We start from the raw sequence: 24744 nt of genomic DNA on the forward strand, positions 1-24744 counted from the left end.
GTCTGAGGTCCTGAGTGCTCTGGAGCAGGTTTTCATCAAGGATCTCTGTACTTTGCTCCGTTCAACTTTCCCTCAATCCTGATTAGTCTCCCAGCCCCTGCCGCTGAAAAACATCCCCAGAGCATGATGCTGCCACCACCATGCTTCACTGTAGGAATGGTGCCAGGTTTCCTCCAGACGTGACGCTTGGCATTCAGGTCAAAGAGTTCAATCTCGGTTTCACCAGACCAGAGAATCTTGTTTCTCATGGTCTGAGTCTCCTTTAGGTGTCTTTTGGCAAACTCTAAGTGGGCTGTCATATGCCTTTTACTGAGGAGTGGCTTCCGTCTGGCCACTCTACCATAAAGGCCTGATTGGTGGAGTGCTGCAGAGATGGTTGTCCTTCTGGAAGGTTCTCCCATCTCTACAGAGGAACTCTAGAGCTCTATCAGAGTGACCATCGGGTTGTTGGACACCTCCCTGACCAAGGCCCTTCTCCCCTGACTGCTCAGTTTGGCCAGACGGCCAGCTCTAGGAAGAGTCTTGGTGGTTCCAAACTTCTTCCATTTAAGAATGATGGAGGCCACTGTGTTCTTGGGAACCTTCAATGCTGCAGACAGTTTTTGGTACCCTTCCCCAGATCTGTGCCTCGACACAATCCTGTCTCGGAGCTCTATGGACAATTCCTTCGACCTCATCCCTTGGTTTTTGCTCTGACATGCACTCTCAACTGTGGGACCTTATATAGACAGATGTGTGCCTGTCCAAATCATGTCCAATCAATTGAATTTACCCCAGGTGGACGCCAATCAAGTTGTAGAAATATCTCAAGGATGATAAATGGAAACAGGATGCACCTGAGCTCAATTTCGAATCTCATCGCAAAGGGTCTGAATACTTATGTGAATCATTTCCGTTTTTTATTTTTAATACATTAGCAAAAATGTAAAAATGTAAATGTAAAAATTTATAAAAACCTGTTTTTACTTTGTCATTATGGGGTATTGTGTTTTTTAAATTCAGTCTATTTAATAATAATGCTGTAACGTAACAAAATGTGGAAAAAGTCAAGGGGTCTGAATACTTTCCAAAGGCACTGTATATTACCAGCATTAACTTTTCTCATCACGGCCACCGTTTGTCCCTGACTTACACTGTCGCGAGTGGCATGTTAATGACAGATAGGTATCTTAATGTATTTTTTGTCCAAATTACTATACATTTGCCAGTGTGCAGACCCTCACAATCAACCTGATACCTCAAATAAACAGTTTAGGGCAACCCTAAATCAATTAGGGGCACGGTTGTCCACCCCCCTCCTTCCCGGCACTCATTCTTCTGGTGTTTCTTCATTTTCTTCTTCAGATAGCTTTACAGTTCATCCTCACAATGGCACACATGTAACTCAAGCCTGTCAAAGTTGATGGCCCTTGATAATGTCCCAATTTCAATATCTGGGGAATAATCAGATTTCCCAATCAAACTAATCTCTCACCTGAGCCACCACCACCATTCTGTCTCGTCCATTTTCCGACCCATGCACCAGCAGCATGAGAGAAGTTTGGATGTGATCTCTCCATGCTCACTCCACATGGACGGTCTCAGGACTCATGCTGCACTCCTGAGAGAAAATGTAGTTGATAGCTTCGACTGGATGCTGTACACAGTTTGCTGGCTTGGTCTCAGGTATAAGTGTTGAAGGACAGGGCCATAGTGAGCACCATTGTTGCTATTATTTCAGCCGGTTAGTAGTTGTATGGCTTTCGATTCTGCCCCTGTCACCCCGCTAAATGTAATACTTTTTCCTGTCGCAAATTTTGCCAATTTATCATCGTAAGGAATCAATGATATTTCACCGCCGGTATCTACAAAGAAGTTGTGTGAGACGTGGCCTCCTACGTCTCCTTCCACATAGAAACCGTCCTCTCGCCGAACCACAATCGACCGCACAGAGGCCAGCTACATTTTTCCCATATTCAAGCCGAATTGGTAGAATGCTCGTGCACCTCTTTCAGCGCCTCTATGGCTTTGTTAAACTTTTCTTCCTCTAGTCCCCCTATAAAGGGAGAATCTGGGCCGCCGATCGCCATTTCAATAGTTATTATTCCAACACCTCTCCTGACGGTGTCCAGAGTGTTTAGATTTCCTCACCCACGGCAATTGACATTTGTTTTTAAAATATCACTTCCAGGAGAGTACTTACGGTATAGGTACCTAATAATTTGGTCATGGGACCTGATACCTTGTATTAGAGTCAAGGATACATGAGATTTAACAATAACATGTTTTAACAGAATGTAATCTTTCTGCACTCCCCCTTGTCTCACTCAGTTACTTTCCATACACCTAGTTCTTATCCACCCTCCATTGACCCCAACATATACATTCCTTATATATCTAAAGTAATCAATAAGTTCTAGTATGGTAACATGAATAAGTATATTTCAAGCTAGAACCCAACAATTTTTAGCAAATGCATATTTAGCACGTTCTAATTGGCCAGTGAGGGGACACGTCTCGACACACCCACCACTTGTTTATTACATTTACATTACATTTTAGTAATTTAGCAGATGCTCTTATCCAGCCCTTTCGCAACACCGCGCCCATAATTCCGGTTGTGAAAATCGCAAAAATATTTCTGACACAACCCCCGAGCCTATAACTCTACCACGAGTGCTAAAATGTACCATTGCATTAGGTTTGTTAAAACAGAGCCCCCGGTCTTAGTGCTAAGCTAGTTAGCATTGGTTTGGAAAACTTCCTCTAACTTCCTTTATACTGGATGCATATACATAAAAATGGTATCCACGAGTTAATCTTACTCTCGGGAAGTAGATAAAGGGCCTCATTGCCAAAATCCCGAACTATACCTTTAATGAACAGATGATGCAAACATTTCTGCCTGATGAAACGACGAATAGCTCAGAAACACAGGAAAACATGCACAAACACGATATAACATCAAAATGGGTGAATCTTTCCTTTAAGATGTTTGTGATCTCAAATGAGCTTTTCACTATAGGGCTGGGTGTGTGTCACTCTATGTTTTGATTATGTCATACTGTATATCACTACATGGGCTCTCTCTCTCTCTCTCCCTCTCTCTCTGTGCTGTAGATGGAGTGGTGAATGACAGTGAGTAAGGCAGCTCGAAAATGCAGGTGTTTCAGCCTAGATCAGTGCTTTCTGTGGTGGTGGGGCAAGCCAGCAGAAAAAATGGAGCGGTGCACCGTGATTGGCTCAGTGTTCTGTCACTCATGGGGACACTACGTCACCGCCAAGTCTAATGGGAGAGCTAGAACATTCTAGTCTCTTGGGTGCTGCCATAGAGTTAGATTAGAAGTGCCCATCCAAGAAGGCTCAAGGTCATTGGCCATAGATAAAACAACATCAAATCACGTTATATGTACAGTAGCTTTGATTGGACTGATCATGTCAACATCATACATTCAAAATCTTAGCTAGCAGTCATCTTCATGAATCAAGTCGACAATCTACTGGCAAATCCTTTTTAATCCTTGTCATATGAAGAGAAATTATAGATAAAACGTATCGCTTCTCATCGGCCATTGAACATTACACAACAAGTTGGAAATCGCAAATTCAACAATGGGTGGTTTGGAAGGAATCACTGACAGTAGCTAAAGTTAACTGCAAGCATTGCAAAGCAATACTCAATGGAGTGGCTGTGTGGTCCCAAATCTGGGATTAAGGGTATCTTTCCAAGTTTAAAATGATAAACATTCAACATTGGCCATGCTGTCAATGAAGCATGATTTGTGCCGCACTCAAAACAACAGTTAACTCGGAACTGCGTAAACTTGACTTCAGTGAGTTCAAGACAACGGGAAAATACGTTTTGAACGGTCATCCAACACAGAAGTGTAAATCCAGCCTCTTTCTAGAGCTACGCCCTGAAGATCAATGACATCATCATGATTCGACCTTGTTTTTTTCCAGAGTTCCCAGTTGTTCCGAAGCACCATAAATCCAGAGAATGGCAGACTTTGATCACAAAATTTTCCCACGAAAGACAGCTGCGCTACCTTCCTGTTCAAGTGAGCACAGCACAACAAGGTGAGTCCAAAAATGTATTGTATGCTGCTGCATAAATGATGTTAAATGCCAGGGAGATGTGTATACTCTAGCTAAGAAAGTAATACTAGTGTATGTTGTGTAGTAAGCTCTTAGTAACCCATGTGCCTCACCCTAATAATTTGGTCTATTTACCCCTCTTAATTTCGCCTAATGTTCTGACTTGGTGGTGTACAGTTAGCACATAACCTAGAGAAATGTAATCATCGAATATTGTAAGAGCTTTCATTGTCTGCCTATATGCCCCCTTTATTTATCTTACAGTTCTGACTTGGTGTACAGGGAGAACTCTGTAAGAACAGCCGTGTTCTGAATTCTGTTGCTGTACTGTATATTTCAAAACTGTATATCCTCTTATCCGCTTGTCTTCCCCTTATGCCATTGTTTGTACATCTCAATTGTCATTAGAAACCACATTTGTTTAAGCAAGTCAGCCATATCAGCTATGTTTTTTTACAAGGCATTAAATGAGGCTGAATGAACTGTTTCGCTGCAAGACAAGGCTCCGCTGATAGCCAGTTGTAGCAGTGGTAAGATGTTGGGACTGCTGTTGGGACAGCTTTATGTAGGCCGTTTGTCACCGTTATAGTGCAATTAATGTATTGTTTAGTGTTGTGTTGTGGCTTTGCTGGCATGCATCCCACTTATTTTTTTGATTTACTTGCTAAAATTGCCACTGAATAGAGAGTATATTTCCTGCTATAGTATGCATGCCTAGTCACCAGTCGCTACTGATTCCAAAATTTTGTTGAGAAATGGGTGGTCTTAGTGCGAAATGTCGTCTGCACCCCTTAGAAACTGTAGATAGGACTCAAGGCTGGACTGCGCATGCGTGCCAGTTCCCTGCTCTTGTAGCGAGAAGCCCACAAGTTGGTTGACTCTCGCTCACCAGTAAGAGCCGGAGCACCCTCTGGTGGCAATAAAGTCGCCCCTTTCATTGTATTGAAAGGGGGCAGTGTTGGAACACTGGGGTTGAGAGAGGGGTTGAGAGAGAGCTGGCACGGAGGGTAGATTGGGCTCTGAAAAATGGGTCGCTGCACAAAGGGAAAGGGTTCTAGGAGTACAGCTGTTAGTAAGCACAAGGCATGGCAAACTAAATACTGAGAACCAAATTGGCAATAGCTAGACGATAGTTAGCGTTTGCTGTGACGGCTGGCAGCGTAGTTTAAGCTAGCACGAGCCGGTACCTGGTAAAAAACCTCACAAGACTCGTTAGAGAGCTGTCCGTTAGAGAGCTGTCTGAGCATGTTTATTTCCCAAGGGGTACAGGGGCCCACTATAACTCTGGGAGAAAAGTGTTGCTAACCGGGTTATGTGGGTGCTAGTCAACGCTTAGCCATGAGGCTATTGTGCTAGTTAGCTAGTGTTCACCCAATGGAATAGTAACCAAGCGGTAGCTAGCATAGCGTTAGCCGAGGAATGCTGCAAGAGTAGCTTTGAGAGTCTCTTTCGACCGTAGCATGGTGAGGTGTGAGTGATCAGTTTAGCCAGCAAAACAAGAGAACGTTAGGTGTGCTAAACAAGAGAGCAGGCTGACAATTCTACTATGGGTGGGAAAGCCAGTAGTAGTAGTGTTCACCTAATGGGTTAGACTAGCTAGTAAGCACAGGGGAAGCCTGAGGAAACTAGCGCTGTTAGTCTTGTGATGGACAAAGCGTGTCTCGACCGAAAGAACAGCTAAAAATTCTACCCTTGCAGGCAGGTAGTAGTAGCTAGTAGGTAGCAGTGAAGGAGGAAGCCTTGCGGCTGATGAATAGCATTAGTAAGCACAGTAGAAAACGCTATAGCCACAAGGCCAGAAAGCATTAGCTAGCTAGCAGCCACAGATGTGCTGTAGCTAGCTCAGTGCTAGCTGAAGGGGTTGTGCTAGGGTAGCGATAGCCTTCAGGTAAGCTTGCTCCCACGACCGAAAGAGCCGTGTGGCTGGGCCATTCAAGTGAGTTAGCACAAGTGAGTAAACGCAGGCTATAATAGGCGAGGGGGAAAGCTAACAATGCTACCGTGTTGCAGGTAGGATTGCATGACTAATTTGCCTTGCAGCAAGCTAGTGAAGTTAGCTTGAGCCTTACGACGTGGGCTAACCGTGTTGCAGGTAGAAAAGAGTGGCTAGCTTGTGGCGTGGGCTACCCAAGTCCCAACAGCTAGCGTAGAAGCTAGCTGAGAAGTAGAAAAGTGAATCTACTCGAACAAGGTCAGTGCTCAAACCTCACAACAGGGTCTGAAATCCTATGTTCGGCAGGTCTATCCTGGCAGTTCGCTTGTGAACAGTTAAGTAGGAAAACAGAAAAGCCAGTCGCTAAGAGGAGAGCAAGGGTGTGGTTTTATACAGGGTCCAACTGACGTGTGGGATTGGTTACATTGGAGTTAGGGGTGTTTCGAACGAAATCCCATAGTGAAACACTGAGAGAATAATTGAAAGAGATCCATTTTTCTTTTGTAAACTAAAAATGATTCACATTTTAAATGTAGCTTTCTCTCTTTCCCTTAATTACTATTTTGCCCATTAAGGTATCTCTTTTAAATAGTCAATTCATACTGTATCATGGATCAAATAAGTAGTTTGACCAGCTACAATATCAGTATAAAGTACATATGCATTGAACTAGGGCTAGGCTATAATGTCTTGCAACTATTTTGTCATCAGGAATATTTAATGATTAACGAAAGACATTACTGCATGTTACTAAAAAATCATACTTGATTAAACATAGAATCTGTGATGCAAGATCTTCATGTATTTCCATCCAGAGGACATTAGCCTCTTCTGTGTGAAGAAGCAGTACTTCAGGCTCTGGTCTGGGTAGTTCCTAAGGAGAGTATAGAGTGATATCTTGTAGGCATGTTATGTGTGGTTATGTACATAAGTATCTGTACTGTATATTGTGTGTTTTTTTATGTATTGATTGTTGTGCTGCTGAGACTTGGTTTTACAGCTTCTCCAAATATTTCATACAAACTATACGAAATACATATGCATTTGTTTTGGAACAAATTATTTTTTAAATGAAATTGGGAAAATAGTTGTTGAAAGAATGATATATGAATTATTATAAACTGGAGGATCCATTGCCCTTTAGACAACTTCAGTTTGAAGTCATTCCATAACAGTGATAAAAACAGGGATACAATCATGCAATCAGTTATTTTTCAATTATTTTCTGATAACGATATGACTATCCAAACTACCCCAAAACACAGGCAAGATGCAAGTGTGTAATCTTCCCATCAGTCTTGAGTCAGCATTTTATTCCTTTCTGTGCATCTCTGTCCGCTTTACTCAAGATACCCTCTCTCCTTTTTCCTCTCAATCCTTCAATGTGCCCTGTTAAATCTACTCTCTAATGCTTTGCTGTCTGTTGATTGACTTTAAAGCAATATATCTGTTTGGAACCTCTGTACAACATCAGTGTTGTGACAGGGGAAATGTTAAAGGGGAAACCAAAGTAGGTCTCACATAGGTGGCTTTCTTTCATTTTGTTATTTTCCACTCCAATACTGGTGTCCAGAGCTGTCTTAAAAACGTCTTAGGGATAGCCCCCTTTTTTTCCAATTTTCGCCTAAATGACATTCCCAAATCTAACTGCCTGTAGCTCAGGCCCTGAAGCAAGGATATGCATATTCTTGGTACCATTTGAAAGGAAACACTTTGAAGTTTGTGGAAATGAGAATTGAATGTAGGAGAATATAACACAATAGATCTGGTAGAAGAAAATACAAAGAAAAAAACAACCAATCTTTTTCTACCACCATCTTTGAAATGCAAGAGAAAGGTCATAGTTATAGCCATCACTCTGGTTGTAATTCCGATAGTGTCCACAAGATGGCAGCAGTGTATGTGCAAAGTTTCAGATGGATAACTTGAAGAATGACTGACCTTAGTGTGAAGTCCCCAGGTACATTTGGGCAAATCGTGAAGGAGACATTCGCATTCATATTCTGCAAAAATATTGTCAAATCTGTATACTTGGACTTTGATTTAGCTTTCCAAGTATTAGTAGCCATATTATGTTTTATTAAGTTTTCATAACTTCATAACTCTGAATATCCTTATAATTCTTGTCCAAAATGATTAGTACCTACATTTTACGACATTTACATGAAAGCCCAGCTCATTGGCTATCTAGTTAGCTTTGTTTGACCCCAATTGGTGCTTATTTGACAAAGATACAGTCGTTCAAGTGATGGCCGCCCTCGTCATTGGCGTGCCATGAAGGCGTCACTCTCTGACCAAATATGGTGTCCTATAGGATATACTACACCTCTAATGAAATAGTGAGGTCTTCTTACCTTCTAGGATCTCTGAGGAATAGATACGAATGTGATTTGACTCGTTCAAACAACGTTTAGGGTGAGATTTTCACAGATTCTTTTCTTTGCAAATTGAACGAGTGGAAATACAAAATCGATCGTGCGTGCTATATGGACCTTTTTAGGATATGAAAAATTATTTTATCTAACAAAACGACACTTCATGTTATCTCTGGGGCCCTTTGGATGATAGATCAGAGCAAGATTTCAGAATGTAAGTACACATTTTATCAAACCTATCGCGTTAAGTGTTTTGTGTTAGGAGCTCTCCTCAAACAATAGTATGGCATTTTTTCGCAGTAATAGCTACTGTAAATTGTACAGTGCAGTTATATTAACAAGAATTTAAGCTTTCAGCCGATATACGACACTTATATGTACCGACATTTGTTGTTTCTCTAAAATCTGCGATCGTGACATAACGCGCTGCATGATTTAGAACTGTCCCGTTCCACTCCAATACTGGTGTCCAGAGCCATCTTAATGCTGGGCCATTAACTGCCATTTTGTGTGCAAATCAAAGCGGATACAATATGTCATGTATTTTTGAGAGTACATTGAACATTTTCTTGGGACTTGAAAATCAACACTGGCAAGACCAAATGGAAATGGTAATCTTGAGGATTCTGGACATTGATGCCCTTAAAAAGAGGCTTCCCGACTGAGCACACTGTCACGTCTGCTCCCGCTCCCCCTCTCTGGCGCTTGAGTTCGCCAGGCTGCTCATCATTACGTACACCTGTCACCATTGTTACGCTCACCAACGCTTCATTGAAATAACCTGGACTTCATCATGTCATTGATTGCCTCCCCTATATCTGTCATTTCCTCAGTTTCATTCCCGTGTCTGCATTGATGTTGTTTTGTTTCTCTTGTCCAGACGCTGTTCTTGTTCAGTTTCATGGAAATGTCTTATTATATGCTCACCCTGTACTTGCTTCCCGTCTCCCAGCGTCTGTGGTTACGGAATCGTTACACACACACTGTATATTTACTCATCTTGCCTTAAGCAATCCACACTGTGTCATCATGAATGTTATCTGCACAATCAATGTGCAGCGAGCTGTGTTTTACCTTGAGCAAAATAGACCTCATATTTGTTGGTTATATGTCTACCTGTCCTGTTGTATTGTGTGTGCCGTATCAGAAAAACCTCAGATTCAGCTTTTTCATCCAATAGTAAAGTCAGGAAAATAACCATCAGAAGTTAGTGGTGCTCCTCTATGAATACTAAGCACACTTTGTCTACTGTGTCTGTTTTATTCCTCTCTTATCTTACCCCGTTGGATTTTCTTATTTGACCAGAGTGTATTATACAGACATTGTCATTGTTACATTTTGCAAATCTAATCTGTTTTCCAAGTTGAGTCAGCATCATCACATTGAATTTCCTGGTTTAAATGACGTGAATACAATATTGATTCAACCAGTTTTTGCCCAGTGGGTATGGATGCAATAAAGGGGATGGATCACACACCACTCTGCCGTTATCCTGCACAATGTTGGCCGCCCAACCTCATAAGGGCTTTTTTTGTCTGGGTTATTGTTTTTTCAGTGAGTGAATCTAATGTGTGCAGTGGACGCTGCTGAGGGGAGGACGGCTCATAAGAATATCTGGAACAGAGTATAATGGCTGGAATGGAGTGAATTTACTCCATTCCAGCCATTATTATGAGCCGTCCTCCCCTCAGCAGCCTCCACTGAATGTGTGAGGGACATAGAGTGAGGTTATGTGTCTCTGTGTTTTGTGTATTTTACTGTATAATGAAAATCTGAATTATGAGTCTGAAAATCTGCTCCTGTAAGCTATAACTAAGAGATGGGGCAGGTCGACTCTTAAATCATCATTTATAACAGGGGTGTCAAACTCATTCCACGGAGGGCCGAGTGTCTGCAGGTTTTTGGTTTTTCCTTTCAATAAAGCCCTAGACAACCAGGTGTGGGGAGTTCCTAACTAATTAGTGATGTTAATTCATCAATCAAGTACAAGGGAGGAGCGAAAACCCGCAGACACTCGGCCCTCCGTGGAATGAGTTTGACACCTGTGATTTATAAGGTTCCGAATCATACTGAACAAACCCTGCTGGTCTGTTACCTCATGTCTCTCTCTCTCTCTCTCTTTTTGTTATCAAACAATCAATACAGACACTTTGCCTGGTTGCTGTTTAACACAATCAAACTTGTTTAACAAATGTCTTTAAGACGTAGATACTTAGTCTAAAATCTATACACCCTAGGTAGAAACCAGTGGAGGCTGCTGAGGGGAGGACTGCTCATAACAATAGCTAGAAGGGAGCAAATGGAATGGCATCAAACACATGGAAACCATATGTTGTATTTGATACCATTCCACTTTTTATGCTCCAGCCATTACCACAAACCCGTCCTCCCCAACTAATGTGCCACCAACCTCCTGTGGTAGAAACTGTTCATTTGGTCTATCTGCACTGCTTGAGAGTTCTCTGCTGTGATGCCATTCATGTCTCTGATGGCTCCGACAGTTTTTTTCCAAAGGCTTCGGGTGCAATTTTCACAAGTATGTGGCACATTTCCACAACTCTAAGCACAAACATCTAAACAGATCATCAGAATGGCTCATGTTTCAAAACTCTAAGCACATTTTCAACTGACTGATGAGTACGACAGACAAATTCACAAAGTCACTTGTTCACTGCACCAAATCATTTTGGATACATATTCATTCTAAGTATCTGCTTTCAAAAGGAAATATTCCCTTTAGTTTCGATATGATTGTCTTGTTATTCGCTAACAATACGATTAACTGTTCAAAATGATAACTTCCTGAACCAAAATTATGTAGTGCCTAGTTAATGTGTATAGTTTGGTAACTGCTGAACACTACATTTTTATATTTTTACCTCATAAATGTATCAATTTGACATAAATGTATGTTGGAAGGTAAAACAAAATCATATATGGATGTGGCTGTAAATACTACATCACCATTCTCCATTAGTCCGTGTGCTTCAATAGGACACTATGTGCTGCCATTTGGAATTATATTGTAGTGTACAATGCACTGCTGAAGTAACTGGGTTGTATATTTAAGTGATAATACCTGAGAAGCCGGTATTTTGAGGAAATATTGGCATGGGTGTTGTTCGTGAGGGCCGGCAAACCGTGCAAATATATTCTCCAAACACCGGCTTCGAGGGCATTATCACTTTTATACAACGGGTTACTAACATAATCAATTAATTATTTACATATTTTCATTAAAAACGTTATTTTGATGAATTTATTCCATCCTTCCACAAGATATAGTCCCGACACAAATCTAGGGTTGCTACCCAAGCCGGCTGGTCATTCTATCGGTTTGGTTGCCAGAGACGCAACCCAGTCGTTCAGTCTTTTTGTTCTGTATCTATGGTTGCAACCCAGTCGTTCAGTCTTTTTGTTCTGTATCTATGGTTGCAGCCCAGTCGTTCGTTCTAAATGTTCTATTGCCGTACTGGCTGGCAACTTTCTTATCCCTTGCTTGCTAGCTAGCCAACTACGGCTAACTTACAGTCAGGTCAAACAGTGCAGCCAGAAAACAACAAAGTAACTGCATTTGCATTTGTTTAAGCTGTTTTCTAGTGACATTTATTTAGATACATCCGACACGTTCATTACTATGGGACAGTTGGAGATCGAATTTTAATATTGTTACAAATGTTACAAATGTCGGAGAGACAGACAGCATGATGTATACAAATCTGTGAGATAATGTCTAGATGATTTTTATAGTGGAGATCAAGTTTATAAAATGCCTGGCTGGACTGATGAGACAGTGGATTGTGCAGTCAGATGGAACAGAGTGAATAGGCATTTTAACGTCATGGATTTAGCCGGTGGTAACTTGTGGAATAGACACCGGCTGGAATGTGGTTTTAACCAATCAGCATTCAGGATTAGAACCACCGATTGTATAAAATAATATATTCCACTCATTATCTGAATTTCTTTGATACACTATAAGCTGATGAATTTCAAGCAGAGACAGGCGATACTGTATCAGTTGAAAATGTGATCTTCTACAATGTTGCATGGGGCAAAAAGGTTTTTACAGTAGCCAACTGCTTTATAATACCCCTATTTCTGATTATTTGTCCTGAGTATGTACTGTATAAGTATAATAAAACTAAGACTGACATATTTCTCAGCATGCTCACAACCTGCCATTGGATACATTTATAAATAAAATGGTGCATGTCAAATTATAGTCAAATACGGTATGTAAAATAATATTTACCATCTACTATTCTTTCTATTCAGCACTTTAAGTACTGTTTTGAAATGTGTATCCTGTGTTTGTTGCTATTGGATTAAATGGTAGTTAAAATGACAATTGTGAGCCCTTCATTATCTGATTATCTGAGCCTATCATTATCTTGTATTGGAGGCGAAACAAAATGTGCTCTTCGTATTTCACTGAAAACTTTGATTTTTCATGAATGACTTAGGGGTGAAAGATGTGTGAAACAATCAAAGGTTCTGAACATAAGATAGATTTAGCATTGACCCTCAGATCCTCAAAAGGTTCTACAGCTGTGCCATCGAGAGCATCTTGACTGGCTGCATCACTGCTCGGTACGGCAACTGCAAGGCACCGGGCCGCAAGGCGCTACAGAGGGTACGTCCCAGTACATCATTTAGGGCCTAGCTATCCAAGCACCATCCAGGACCTCTACACCAGGCAGTGTCAGAGGAAGGCCCAATAAATAAAAAGTCCTGTTTGGCTCAGTTGGTAGAGCATGGCACTTGCAACGCCAGGGTTGTGGGTTTGATTCCCATTGGGGGCCAGTACAGAGGGGGAAAGTATGAACATATATGCAAGTCGCTCTGGATAAGAGCGTCTGCTAAATTACATCAATGTAAATTGTCTAAAACTCCGACCGCCATAGTCAAATCAAATGTTATTTGTCGTGTACACATATTTAGCTAGTGTAGCGAAATGCTTATGTTCCTAGCTCCAACACTGCAGTAATACCTGACATATAAAACAATACCCCAAAATAAAAATAAAGTAATTAAGAGATATATACATTTTAGAATGAGCAATGTCAGAGTCCGGAATATATATGTTATTTTATATATACCGTATATTTTATATATATGGCTCACAGCGGTCTATGGCACTGCATCTCAGTGCAAGAGGTTCAAATCCAGGCTGTATCAAATCCGGCCGTGATTGGGGGTCCCATAGGGCGGCGCACAATTGGCCCAGCTTTGGCCGGGGTAGGCCATCATTGTAAATAAGAATTTGTTCTTCTAACTGACTTGCCTAGTTAAATAAATAAAGACATTAAAAAATATATATATATGATGGTGTGTATAGACATTATGGGCAGTATATTATGGGCAGTGTATATAAGATAGGCCTTGACTAGAATACGGTATATACAAATGAAGTGGGTAAAACAGTATGTAACATTATTAAAGTGACCAGTGTTAAATGACTATGTACATAGGGTAGCAGTCTCTAAGTGCAGGGTTGAGTACCAGGTGGTAGCCGGCTAGTAACAGTGGCTAAAGTTCAGGGCAGGTTACTGGGCGGTGGCAGGCGATTGGTAACTGTTTAACAGTCTGATGGCCTGGAGATAGATAGTCTCTTGGTCCCAACTTTGATGGACCTGTACTGTCTCCGCCTTCTAGTTGGTAACGGGCTGAACAGGCCCGTGGTTGGGTGATTGAGGACCTTGATGATCTTCTTGGCCTTCCTGTGACACCGGGTGCTGTAGATGTCCTGGAGGGCAGGCAGTTCGCCCCCAGGGATGTGTTGGACTACCGCACCACCCTCTGTAGAGCCCTGCAGTTGTGGATGGTGCAGTTTCCGTAACGGGCAGTGATACAGCCCGACAGGATGCTCTCAATGGTGCATCTGCAGAAGTTTGTGAGGGTCTTAGGGGCCAAGCCAAATTTCTTCGGCCTCCTAAGGTTGAAGAGGCACTGTTTTGCCTTCTTCACCACACTGTCTGTGTAGATGGGCCACTTCAGGTTGTCAGTGATGTGTACACTGAGGAATTTTAAGCTTTTCACCCTCTCCACTGCGGCCCCGTTGATGTGGATGGGGGCATGCTCCCTCTGCTGTCTCCTGAAGTCCATGATCAGCTCCTTTGTTTTTTTGACGTTGAGGTTATTTTCCTGGCACCACTCCGCCAGGGCCCTCACCTCCTCCCTGTAGGTCGTCTTGTCGTTGCTGGTAATCAGGTGATTAAACTTGATGATTGAGTTGGAGACGTGCGTGGTCATGCCGTCATGGATGAACAGGGAGTACAGGAGCGGGCAGAGCACGCACCCTTGTGGGGCCCCCGTGTTGAGGATCAGCAAAGTGGAGGTGTTGTTGCCTACCTTCACCACCTGGGGACGGCCCATCAAGAAGTCCAGAACCCAGTTGCACAGGGCTTATTGATGTGTTTGGAGGATACTATGGTGTTGAAGGCTGAGCTGTAGTTGATAAACAACATTTTTACATAGGTATTCATCTTGTCTAGATGGGATAGGACAGTGCGATAGCGATTGTGTCATCTGTGGATCTGTTGTGGCAGTATGCAAATTGTAGGGGGTCTAGGGTGTCGGGTAAGGTGGAGGTGATATGATCCTTAACTCTCAAAGCACTTCATGATGACAGAAGTGAGTGCCGTGGGGCAATAGTCATTTAGTCAAGTTACCTTCGCTTTCTTGGCTACAAGAACAATGGTGGACAAGCGTCAAGTGGTACCAGTACACCAAGACAGTAACCAACAGGACCCTGAACAGCTTCTACCCCCAAGACAGAAGACTGCTAAAAAAGATAGCTAACTAGCTAATCAAATGACTACCGGGACTAAGTGCGTTGACCCTTTTTGCACTAACTCTCTTGCACTGACTCTATGCGAGCACACACTGGACTCTATTTACACCAGTGGAGGCTGGTGGGAGGAGCTATAGGAGGACCGGTTCATGGTACTGGCTGGAATGGAATCAATGGAACTGTATCAAACACATCAAACATATGGAAGCCTAATGTTTGACTCCGTTCCATTTATTCCATTCCAGTCATTACAATGAGCCCATCCTCCTATAGCTCCTACCACCAGCCTCTACTGACTTACACATACTTACACTGACATCCCAACACACACACACTACATACGGCCACGAACACGCATAGCACCCACACACATCCACACGTAGAAACACACACTCACCACATACGCTGCTTCTACTGTCTTATCTATAATGTTGCCTAGTCACTTTACCCCTACCTATATGTGCATAGCTACCTAAATGACCTCGTACCCCTCCCTGCAAATCGACTCAGTACTGGTACTCCCTGTATATAGCCATGTTACTTTTATTTGTTATTGTTATTCCCTATTCACTGTGTTTTTTTTCCTTGGGTCACTGTTTCTGTTTAAAAAAAATGTATCTTCATCTTTATCTCTACATTGTTGGAAAAGGACCCATCAGTGAGCATTTCGCTATTAGTCTATACCTGTTGTTTAAGAAGCGACAAATACAATTTGGTTTGATGTCTTGTATTTTTAAGACATCTGTTGAAAGGTGTTACTCAGCCTGTTCTGTCATAACAAGGTGGAAAGGTGTTCAGATGGGTCCCAAATTATATCATCATTCATAATTATAGCAGTGGGGGGAAAAAACATTCGTCTTTTCTTAGACTATTAGACAAACTCAGAACATTACCCAAATGCTTGAGAGCACTAAATCAGAATATATTTAAGATCAGCTTTCACACGGTGCCTAAATGGATGTGGGATGTTGTCAAAGATTGGGAATAGTACATCCTCTCTGCAATTACACACATTTCTTTTCTATGGCCCTCAAATTCAAATCTGTACCTCGAAGCCAGTTTTACTGGGGGGTTTTCTCATTATTTCCCTCTATTCAGGAATTGATTTTGACCTGGGACACCAGGTGGGTGCAATTCATTTTAAGGTAGAACATAAAACCAGCAGTAGTCCGGACCTCGTAGGGTAACATTTGAATATCCCTGCTCCATTGGCTTGTTCTGTTACTTTCTAGATGATCACTGTGTTCAACATCTCTTTCAGTACTTTTCCTATGTGGCTCAGGATGGACTGATTGCGTCTGTGGCTGTCTGTTACCCCCAGCTGTCAGCCAATCCATTCCATTATAGATCCAGTAAGTGTCAATCTCCAAGCTTTAATTCTGTATATTATAGGGCTCAATTCAGTCATAGAAACATTTAGTGAGTTCAACAGCTTGTGTTACTCTCCGTCATCTCCATCTCATTCTGTTCTGGTTGTCAATGTGTCTGGTTGAACTACATTATGTCCAAGACATCCAAGCAGAGTTGTCCATCCCAGCTGGTTCCATCTCAAAGCTTTCCTTAGAACCATCCTCGAGAATGGATCATTATGAGACAAATCCAATATGGATGTATCATGGCAACAGACAGTTCACTCTATATTCCATTCAGATCACGGGTGATTGCATGGTCCTGATGCTGCTCTTGTAGTGCTCTGATAGTGTCATCTTTCGCTAATCTTGACTGGCCATCAGAAGCTTTGTACGATGCGCTCGCTCTTGCTGGCCTCAGCTCTCAGCTCGCCGAAGGTGTCGAAGAACTGCTCCATCTCCATCTGCAGCGTGGCGTTGCGGCGGTCGGCGTCGGCCCGGGCACGCTCCACATTGCGGATCTTGATTTCGGCCACACTGTACCAGCGGCGCTGCTGCGCCAGGCTGGCCCGCAGTCCCACAACCTCCCCATGGAGGGCCTCGTTACGCAGCTCAAACCTGGGAGAGCAAGGAGAAAAGGGGGACAAGGAGTTATACACACACAGCTTTTACTCTGGTGGTACTACAGGACTGTGATCCAGAATGTAACATGCAACATCACATCATGTTAGTGTAACCTGACACATGTTGAAGACTGTATATAGACTATATATGGACATTTGAAAAGGACTGCTGAAGCATTGCTGTGATTTATTCACAGTTCCATTACCTCTGGATCTTGGCCTCGAACTCAGCCCTCTGCCTGGCCATCTCTTGTCTGAGGCCAGCCAGGAGACAGTACATGGCCTGGGAGGCCGGGGCGCCGTGGGGGTCAGAGGGCAGGAAGACCTCCGAGCTGCCCGTGCTCAGGGGGGCATCAGTAGGGACAGAGGAGGAGGCTAGGGAGTTAGAATGGAGGTCCTCTCCTGGGTCAGTCCTGAAGGAGTGGAACCTGGTGGACCTCCGTCCTAGGCTAGCTCTGACCACACCACTCCCACTATCGTCCAGGGGCAGAATCTCACAGAAGGACCATGAGCTGCTGGTGTCTGCCACGCTTGCCGTGCCCGCCTCCATCTCCACCTCCACTGGACCAGCAGTGCTGCCCACACCACCATCAGCAGCCACCTCATCAATGCGCTGGAGTGTGTCCAAGTTGTCATAGACAGACAGAGTGCTGTCCTGAGCCTCACTGCTTCCACTGGTGCCAGTAGTCCCCTGCTTTGCAGCCCAGCTGGGACCCTCTGGGCCTGTCCAGGCACTGGGCAGCATGCTGCTGTGGTCTGGGTCAGCCTGTATTGTCACAGTGGAAGCAGAGGCTGTGAGTGAGGAGGCAGGGTGAGAGTGAAGGTGGGGGCTGGGTGCTGTCTCAGGGGGCTGGGACTCTGACTGGGACGGGGTGTATCTGTGGTATAGAGACCCAACAGCAGGGATCACTGGAGAGAACCCCTCAGCTGGCTGCTGGTGGTCTGTGTTGAACAGGTGTGGGGCTAAACTGATTTCACACGGGCTTTGGGCTGACACTCTCCTCTCAGCAATCAGAGGCAGGGAGAGCTGGCGGGAGCAAGGGGAAGGATGGTGGGCTAGCTGTTGTTGTAGGAGGTGTTCGGCTGTTATGCCCAGCCTGGAGTCATGCGACTGGGCCTGGGCAGTGGGCTGGGTGTGTGCCCCCTCGAATGGGTCTCCTTTCCATCTATGACAGGGGTAAGAATCTGGTCGTGAGGAACCGGGGGCGTCTACGTTTCCCCCCTCCCTGGAGAAAAGGCACTGGTGCTCCCTGATCAGCTCAGACATGAGCTGCTGCACCACGGCTGCCCCTGGGGAACAGAAGGACGGACACACTGAGTCACAGCCGGACACATACAGTACCAACAACGTACAAACAGCATCACATGGCACTCAGCGTGTACGCAACACTGTGTTGATATAAACACTGTCTCAAGGCCACCCGGGCAGACACAGACTGACAGACAGACACAGCCCCTATCTTTATCGGTCTATATCTGTCTCTGTCTGGCTCTATATCTGTAGGCTATCTCTGATTCATGTCCTTTTTTCTGAACAACACTCTCACATGCCCACACGCACCTCCAATGATGCTCTCTGGATCTTCAGCTTTGGGTCGTAGGATGTTAGGCCCGAAAACAGTAGCCAGGTTCTGGGTGCTCATCTTGTTGCTGCTGGAATAGGACTGGACTTCGTTCAAAAACCTGTATTGGCAGTGATTCATCCGTATGTGACTTGGGCAGGGTCGATTTTGTCACAGCTGCTACATAACATACAGAAATGTGTCCTGGTTGAACAGATGTTAATGTATGTTGTACTGTATGTTGTAAGCGACACGTCTAGTGATTCAAACAATTATATTTGTATTGCATTTAAAGTGCATTGAAAGGGAGGTATGTTGTATGCAGATTTGATGTTATCTTGATGTGAGATAATTGCTAATGAATGACAGGTCAATTGTAGACTTACTGGCAGATGTAATTTAGCAGGTTAAAGTTAGCCACTGGAAGTTCATGAAGAAGATGCTGTAGTTCTTTCAAACCCTTGGGGACACCGGGCAAGATATTGTTGTAAGGACCATCTCTGGACTTGATCAATTACATTTCTCCTTAGAACTTTTAGATCAGAGGATGGTGGTTGTGTTATGTCTCTCTCTGTTCATCAGATGTATCTCAGGATGGCGTGCCCGATGCGGCTGGATGGAGACTTACCTGCTTCCTCTCAGAGGAGATGTTCTTGCCACACACCAGGAAGTCCTGGTATCTGGAGAAGGGCACCAGTGGCTCTGGCAGCTCCCGCAGATACAGCTTCAGGAGCGACGCCACGGTGTGCACGTCTGTACTGCTAGGATGTCAAATACACACACACACTTAAAATACAGCACATCTCTACCACCGTATGGGGGCACGCATAACGGTACATACAGATATAGCTGGACAATAGGTCTAATTTCATTTTCAACTGTGGTGTTTCTGTTTGTGTTGACTGGAGAGCTCTTACCTGTCAAAGGAGGGCTTCTCCCCAGCATCGAAGGCGTCCTGCAACTCTTTGACCAGCGTGGCCTGGCCTGGCTGGCGGAACAGCCCCACCTCCAGAAGACCCCGCTCCCGGATGAAGTCCACACACTGCTCCACCACCAGAGGTGCCATATGGACGCCGTAACGCCGCTCATACAGAACCGTCTCCTCCAACCGCTGGCCAAACACGCCTGGGGGTGGAGAGAATGTAAGATCACCCAGGCTAAATGAATAAGCCGAGGATGATAGAGTGTGAGTTTGATGGTTCAGGGAGCTTCCCTTCTTCAGACAAGTGGACTCGAACCCTCCATGCTCCAAACCACCTATTTACGCAGCCTGCCTCACACTACAGCTCTGTCTGTGTGTCTGTGTGTCTCTGTGGGCCTGAGATACTCACGCCTCCTGAAGCTCAGCACCCGCTTGATCTTCCTGTAAGCAGGGTGGGACAGGTAGCTGCTGGTCCTGCACACTGTTGCCTTGTTCTCCGGCATCTTCTCTGTTCTCTTCACACTTATTTTCTCCCCGTCCAAATCTCTCTCTCTTTTCACCTCTTTTCTTCCCCTCTCTCCTCTCCGGCCAGTCCGGCTGTTTGATGGGGGATTATGAGAGGACTCAAATGTCTCGGCGCTGCTGAGACCACTGCGTTCTTTCCCAAGCGGCCCACCCCTATCTACCTCTCTGTTTTTTGGAAACTCTCTCCTGTCTGCTACTTTGTGTTCTGTTTCTTCTCCCCCTCCCTCCTCCTCTTCCCTCCTCATTTTTCTTTGTTCAGGTAAACAGATAAGGCTCCCTGCTCTGATGACTCAAGAAATGAGGAGGCAGAGACATTCCTTGTCGATGCCCAACAATGGTCCTTGAGCTCAACTATGTGACCTAATCAGATGAATTAGCATTCCAGTGGAAAGAATGTCATCCTACAAGAAGAAGCATTGTGACATACATGACATATCACAAACTCACAATCACTCAGGCATGGAATGGAGCAACCATCCCAATGAATAGAACAACCATGGGAACATGAGCCATATCAAAATGTATTACGGGATGTTGAACTTTGGAAAGTAAAATCCCATCTTTATTTTTGGCAGCTAAGTTCCCCTCTTTAGATTCCTAAGATAATGATTTAACAGTAGATAGGAGAGTCCGGCAACACTAAATGTTCAACTGATTAAACTGGTCCTTTTCACTTCCACTTCAAAAGTTCCTCCACACGTTGTTGCTGAATGCAGATAAAGAGTATCGAGGAGGCAGTTGTACAGTAGCTCCTCTCACGCTCACCTCAGCCTTGATTCCCTGGGCACAAGTCCTTCCACGATGCTTAACTGAACTCAATCTGGTGAGCAGTGAACATCCAGAGGAACCACTCTCAACCTGGATTGTGTTAACAAAAGAGTCAACCAGCTCTCCTAGAAGAAGGTGTCCATGTTATTGTAGAAGTGACGACTGTGACAACCACAGGGAGTATATTATTCCCTCCCCACCCAGAAGAGATTAAGTTAGTGTTCCAACGTTGTCCAGCAGTAATTGTGCTTGGTTAGCACCACTTAGCAAGCTATGTCCTTGCGGCAGGTGTCTCTCCCTCCTTGTCCTATCCAATCCTCCTCATGCTTCAGGAATGTGCCATTGTTTTCACTCAGCCAGTGTCATCCCTCCCTGTCCAATACACTCTCAGTCCCCCCCCTGAGATGCTCTCTTTTTCACCAATTAGATTATGTTTGTTTCCTCAGGTCGTAGTCCTTAGGGTTCCTTCAAAGATCCCCACGATCCCACCACAAGAACAAGTACACAGTGTTTTGTCTTGGACTCTTTCTCTTTTATTTAGCCTGGCTCGGCCCCCTCCCCGGCCCCTGCCTACTCCACCCCTCTAGTCTCTACCCCACCTCCCTCCTGTATCAAACTATTCCCCACCATACTCACTGGAGCATGGCCAAGGTGGCACCGGCACCCTCTGTATCTCCTATCTCTCCCTGGCCGGGAATCATTAACAAGGGAGAACAGTGTCACAGATTGACAAAAGAATAAATGAGTTTGAACCCTTTTTGTACCCCCACTCCCCTCTGTCCTAGCATACTACCCTGCCTACAGGCAGCCAGCCCCTAATAGAGTAATTTTCCACTGAGCTATTATGAACCACCCCTTGTGGTCCAAGACTATATGGGGCTAAACTGGCCACTGATAAGCCCCAGCCCCAGCTGAGTCTGGCTCTCTGACTCTCTTGCTGGACATTAGCTGGACGTTAAAGAGGTGGGTGTACGACCTCAGTGAGCCATGATGGCCTCTAATCTGTGAAAATCTCTCTCCTGAAGGACGTGTCGGAGAGAGGCAATAGGCTCAGTGAAGTAAGGACTAACTGCTCCGGAGTGGTGCGGGGAATTCATTGGGAATGTTAATCTCTCTTGTGAAATGTGTTGCTGTGCATTGACCAGGCTCCCGGGTGAGATTCCTGTGATAGGCACAACAGTAATCTAAGGACATTTAGGTCTTTATGAGCACAACAGGGAGTATTTTGACCCAGTGAATTTCCTCTGTTATGGCCTGATGTTGTCGTTCTTTGATGGAAATGTTAAAGGATGGTTATGTAAGTCATTCTTCCAATGCCTGTCTCAGGTCTGTGCGTAAGGATCAATATTTCTTCACATAAGGGAAGTCAGCACAAGGCCTGTACATCTCATGGGCTATCTCAGCTCAATCTGTGTGTGCGTGCGTGCTTGCGCGTGGGTACACCCTCTGTGCTTCTGTGCTCGGATTTCAGACCTCTAGGTGGAACCACCCAGTGTCCACCCTGTACTTTGAGGCTGATGTGGCTTGAAGGGGAGCTGGCCCCTCTCTGGATAGTCTTGCGTATCCATACCTCAAAATCACGTTGTTGTCACGCCTCCTTTTGAGGTCTGGAGAATTTTGTATTAGCAGAAACAGCTAAGTGTTTATTGGATGTTCAATTTCAAGAACCCTCTGCCCACAGAAGGGGTGCTATCGTGTTATGTTCGTTGCTGTTTTCCAACCGGGTAGGACACATTTTGCAGAGTTGTTGCATATGCTAGTTCGCTATGCTGGTAAACCCAATGCTGCCATTGAGTTTACCAGGCTTGCCAATTAGGGATTGCTGGTTCTGAATGACCTACTCTTTGGGTAACTACCACATTTGGTTCTTTGGAAGTTGTGGGAACGTATGTTTTTGGTTTCACATTGGTTGTTCATCCATAAATACAGAACAAAAAGACTGAACGACTGGGTCACATCTCTGGCAACCAAACCGATAGAACGAATGACCAGCTGGCTTGGGTAGCAACCCTATATTTGTGTCGGGACTATATCTTATGGAAGGATGAAATAGTATGAATGAATTCATCAAAATAACATATATATTTTTTAAATATGTCAATCATTATTTGAATAAGTTAGTAACCCATTGTATAAAAGTGATAATGCCCTCGAAGCCAATGTTTGGAGGATATATTGGCAAGGTTAGCCGGCCCTCGACTTTGTCTCGGGTCTGACAACACCCATGCCAAAATATCCTCCAAACACCGGCTTCTCTGGCATTATCACTTAAATAATTGTCAGTCCACCTTCAAAACACTAGCTTACTATGGATTGTTTCATTATGCAGTTTAACCTACTATCTATAGCTATATACAGTATTTAGCTGCTATTTATATACTTTTTCAAAACAATTACACATCAAATAGCCTAATAATTATGAAAAAAGTAATAGGCTTGACGATAAATTTTGCCACGATTGTTGATCTCATTGGTTTTGTCGGGCTAATAGCTTGCCCTACACAAATAGGCTGCAATCAAGGACAAGGTAAATTAAATCAAATTAAATTAAATCCAATTTGAGATACTCCCATGGTCTTCTGAAGTCCTCACTTCTTCTCTCTCTGTGTCTATTTTTGTATTTATTTCTCTTTGAAAAAAGTAGGTTTCCATCCAATATGTGATTTTTTTCCACCACCCAAAAAATTATAATCTGTTTGCATCTGACAATTTTTCAGCTGTCCAGTATCCAGACGACCTCTCCCAGGCATTCCTATACAGTTAATATCTTTCTGTAACATGTTAATGCTTGCAATTAAGGAGAATGCGAGAGATTCAATTAAAGATCAATGCTGTATTTGAACCCCCACCCCCTTCTGCCCAGTTTCCCTGATGTTGCTATGGCATTCAAGGTGTTTTAACAATCCCTCTAACTGTCGCGGCTGCAGAGAGATCTTTGTTTGAAACTAAAACTCTGAAAAAACTAGGCCTACTTAAGAAGCATTATGCTCTCGGCCTGATATGTGCTTTTGAACAAAGCGTAAGCTCCACACATTGCACTGGCGCCGTCGTAGCCTTGACCACGGCACCCTCTTACTTTCAATCAGTACAATTATTTACATTTCAAAGCCTGAGGCACTTTGATCAGTCACATTTTTGAAGCTCAGGACACAAATACTTAGCTTCTGGGTACATATGGAAATTAAAAAGGTTTCTGAATGACTTTTTGGAGGGTTACTGTTGAAATGTTTTATTAAATAAAATAAAAAATAGACATCAATGAAAGGCGCATTTAAACCAATAATCTTCTGTTCTCTATCCATGGAATTAGTCCACTGCGCCACCAGAATGGAGCTAGCGTGCCATGCTTTTTTTATGCATAAAAATCTGTTCATTTTACTTTATACAAATAGACCCCATTTCAAAGGAAACAAGCACTTATTAAGATCAGATGTGTCAATTAGTGGGCACGGACAACACACCTGAACACACTCGGAGAGAGTTTTGTTGATGCTGAGAACGGAACTTATATGCTTTTAAATAACATCCTTATAACAGTCTCTGAATGTTACTAACGTTTTCTTTCGGTTTTTATGGAAAGTTTTCTTAACGTTCGCAGAACATTTTGAGACAGTGGAGGCTGGTGAGGGGAGGACAGCTCATAATAATGTCAGGAACGGAGCGAATGGAAACCATGTGTTTGATGTTGTTGACACCTTTCCACTTATTCCACTCCTGCCATTACCATGTGCCTGTCCTCCCCAATTAAGGTACCACCAACCTCCTGTGATTTGAGAACATGACTTTAAATAGAACCATAAGGAAACCTGTAGGA

The 24744-nt window shown here is 43.8% G+C and overlaps 2 protein-coding genes across 2 annotated transcripts in view; one reads left to right on the plus strand and one right to left on the minus strand.

Moving 5' to 3' along the window:
• The first annotated feature begins 3960 nt into the window (after positions 1 to 3960).
• clk4b (CDC-like kinase 4b) overlaps positions 3961 to 24744 on the plus strand; it is a 52293-nt gene continuing 31509 nt past the window's right edge. Inside the window, exon 1 of the mRNA XM_039005939.1 lies at positions 3961 to 4059. The gene's annotated coding sequence lies outside the window, so the exon portion shown is untranslated. The remainder of the gene's footprint in view (positions 4060 to 24744) is intronic.
• Positions 16911 to 20140, minus strand: si:ch211-247j9.1 (rho GTPase-activating protein 24). Its single transcript, XM_039006182.1, has 7 exons — positions 20047 to 20140; positions 19633 to 19840; positions 19344 to 19476; positions 19102 to 19175; positions 18715 to 18836; positions 17360 to 18443; positions 16911 to 17148 (listed from the first exon to the last, which is right to left on the minus strand). The coding sequence occupies exons 1-7, from the start codon at positions 20138 to 20140 to the stop codon at positions 16911 to 16913; spliced, it is 1953 nt and encodes a 650-aa protein (XP_038862110.1).

The sequence above is a fragment of the Salvelinus namaycush genome, chromosome 12 (assembly GCF_016432855.1).
Source record: "Salvelinus namaycush isolate Seneca chromosome 12, SaNama_1.0, whole genome shotgun sequence".
Lineage (NCBI taxonomy): Eukaryota > Metazoa > Chordata > Actinopteri > Salmoniformes > Salmonidae > Salvelinus > Salvelinus namaycush.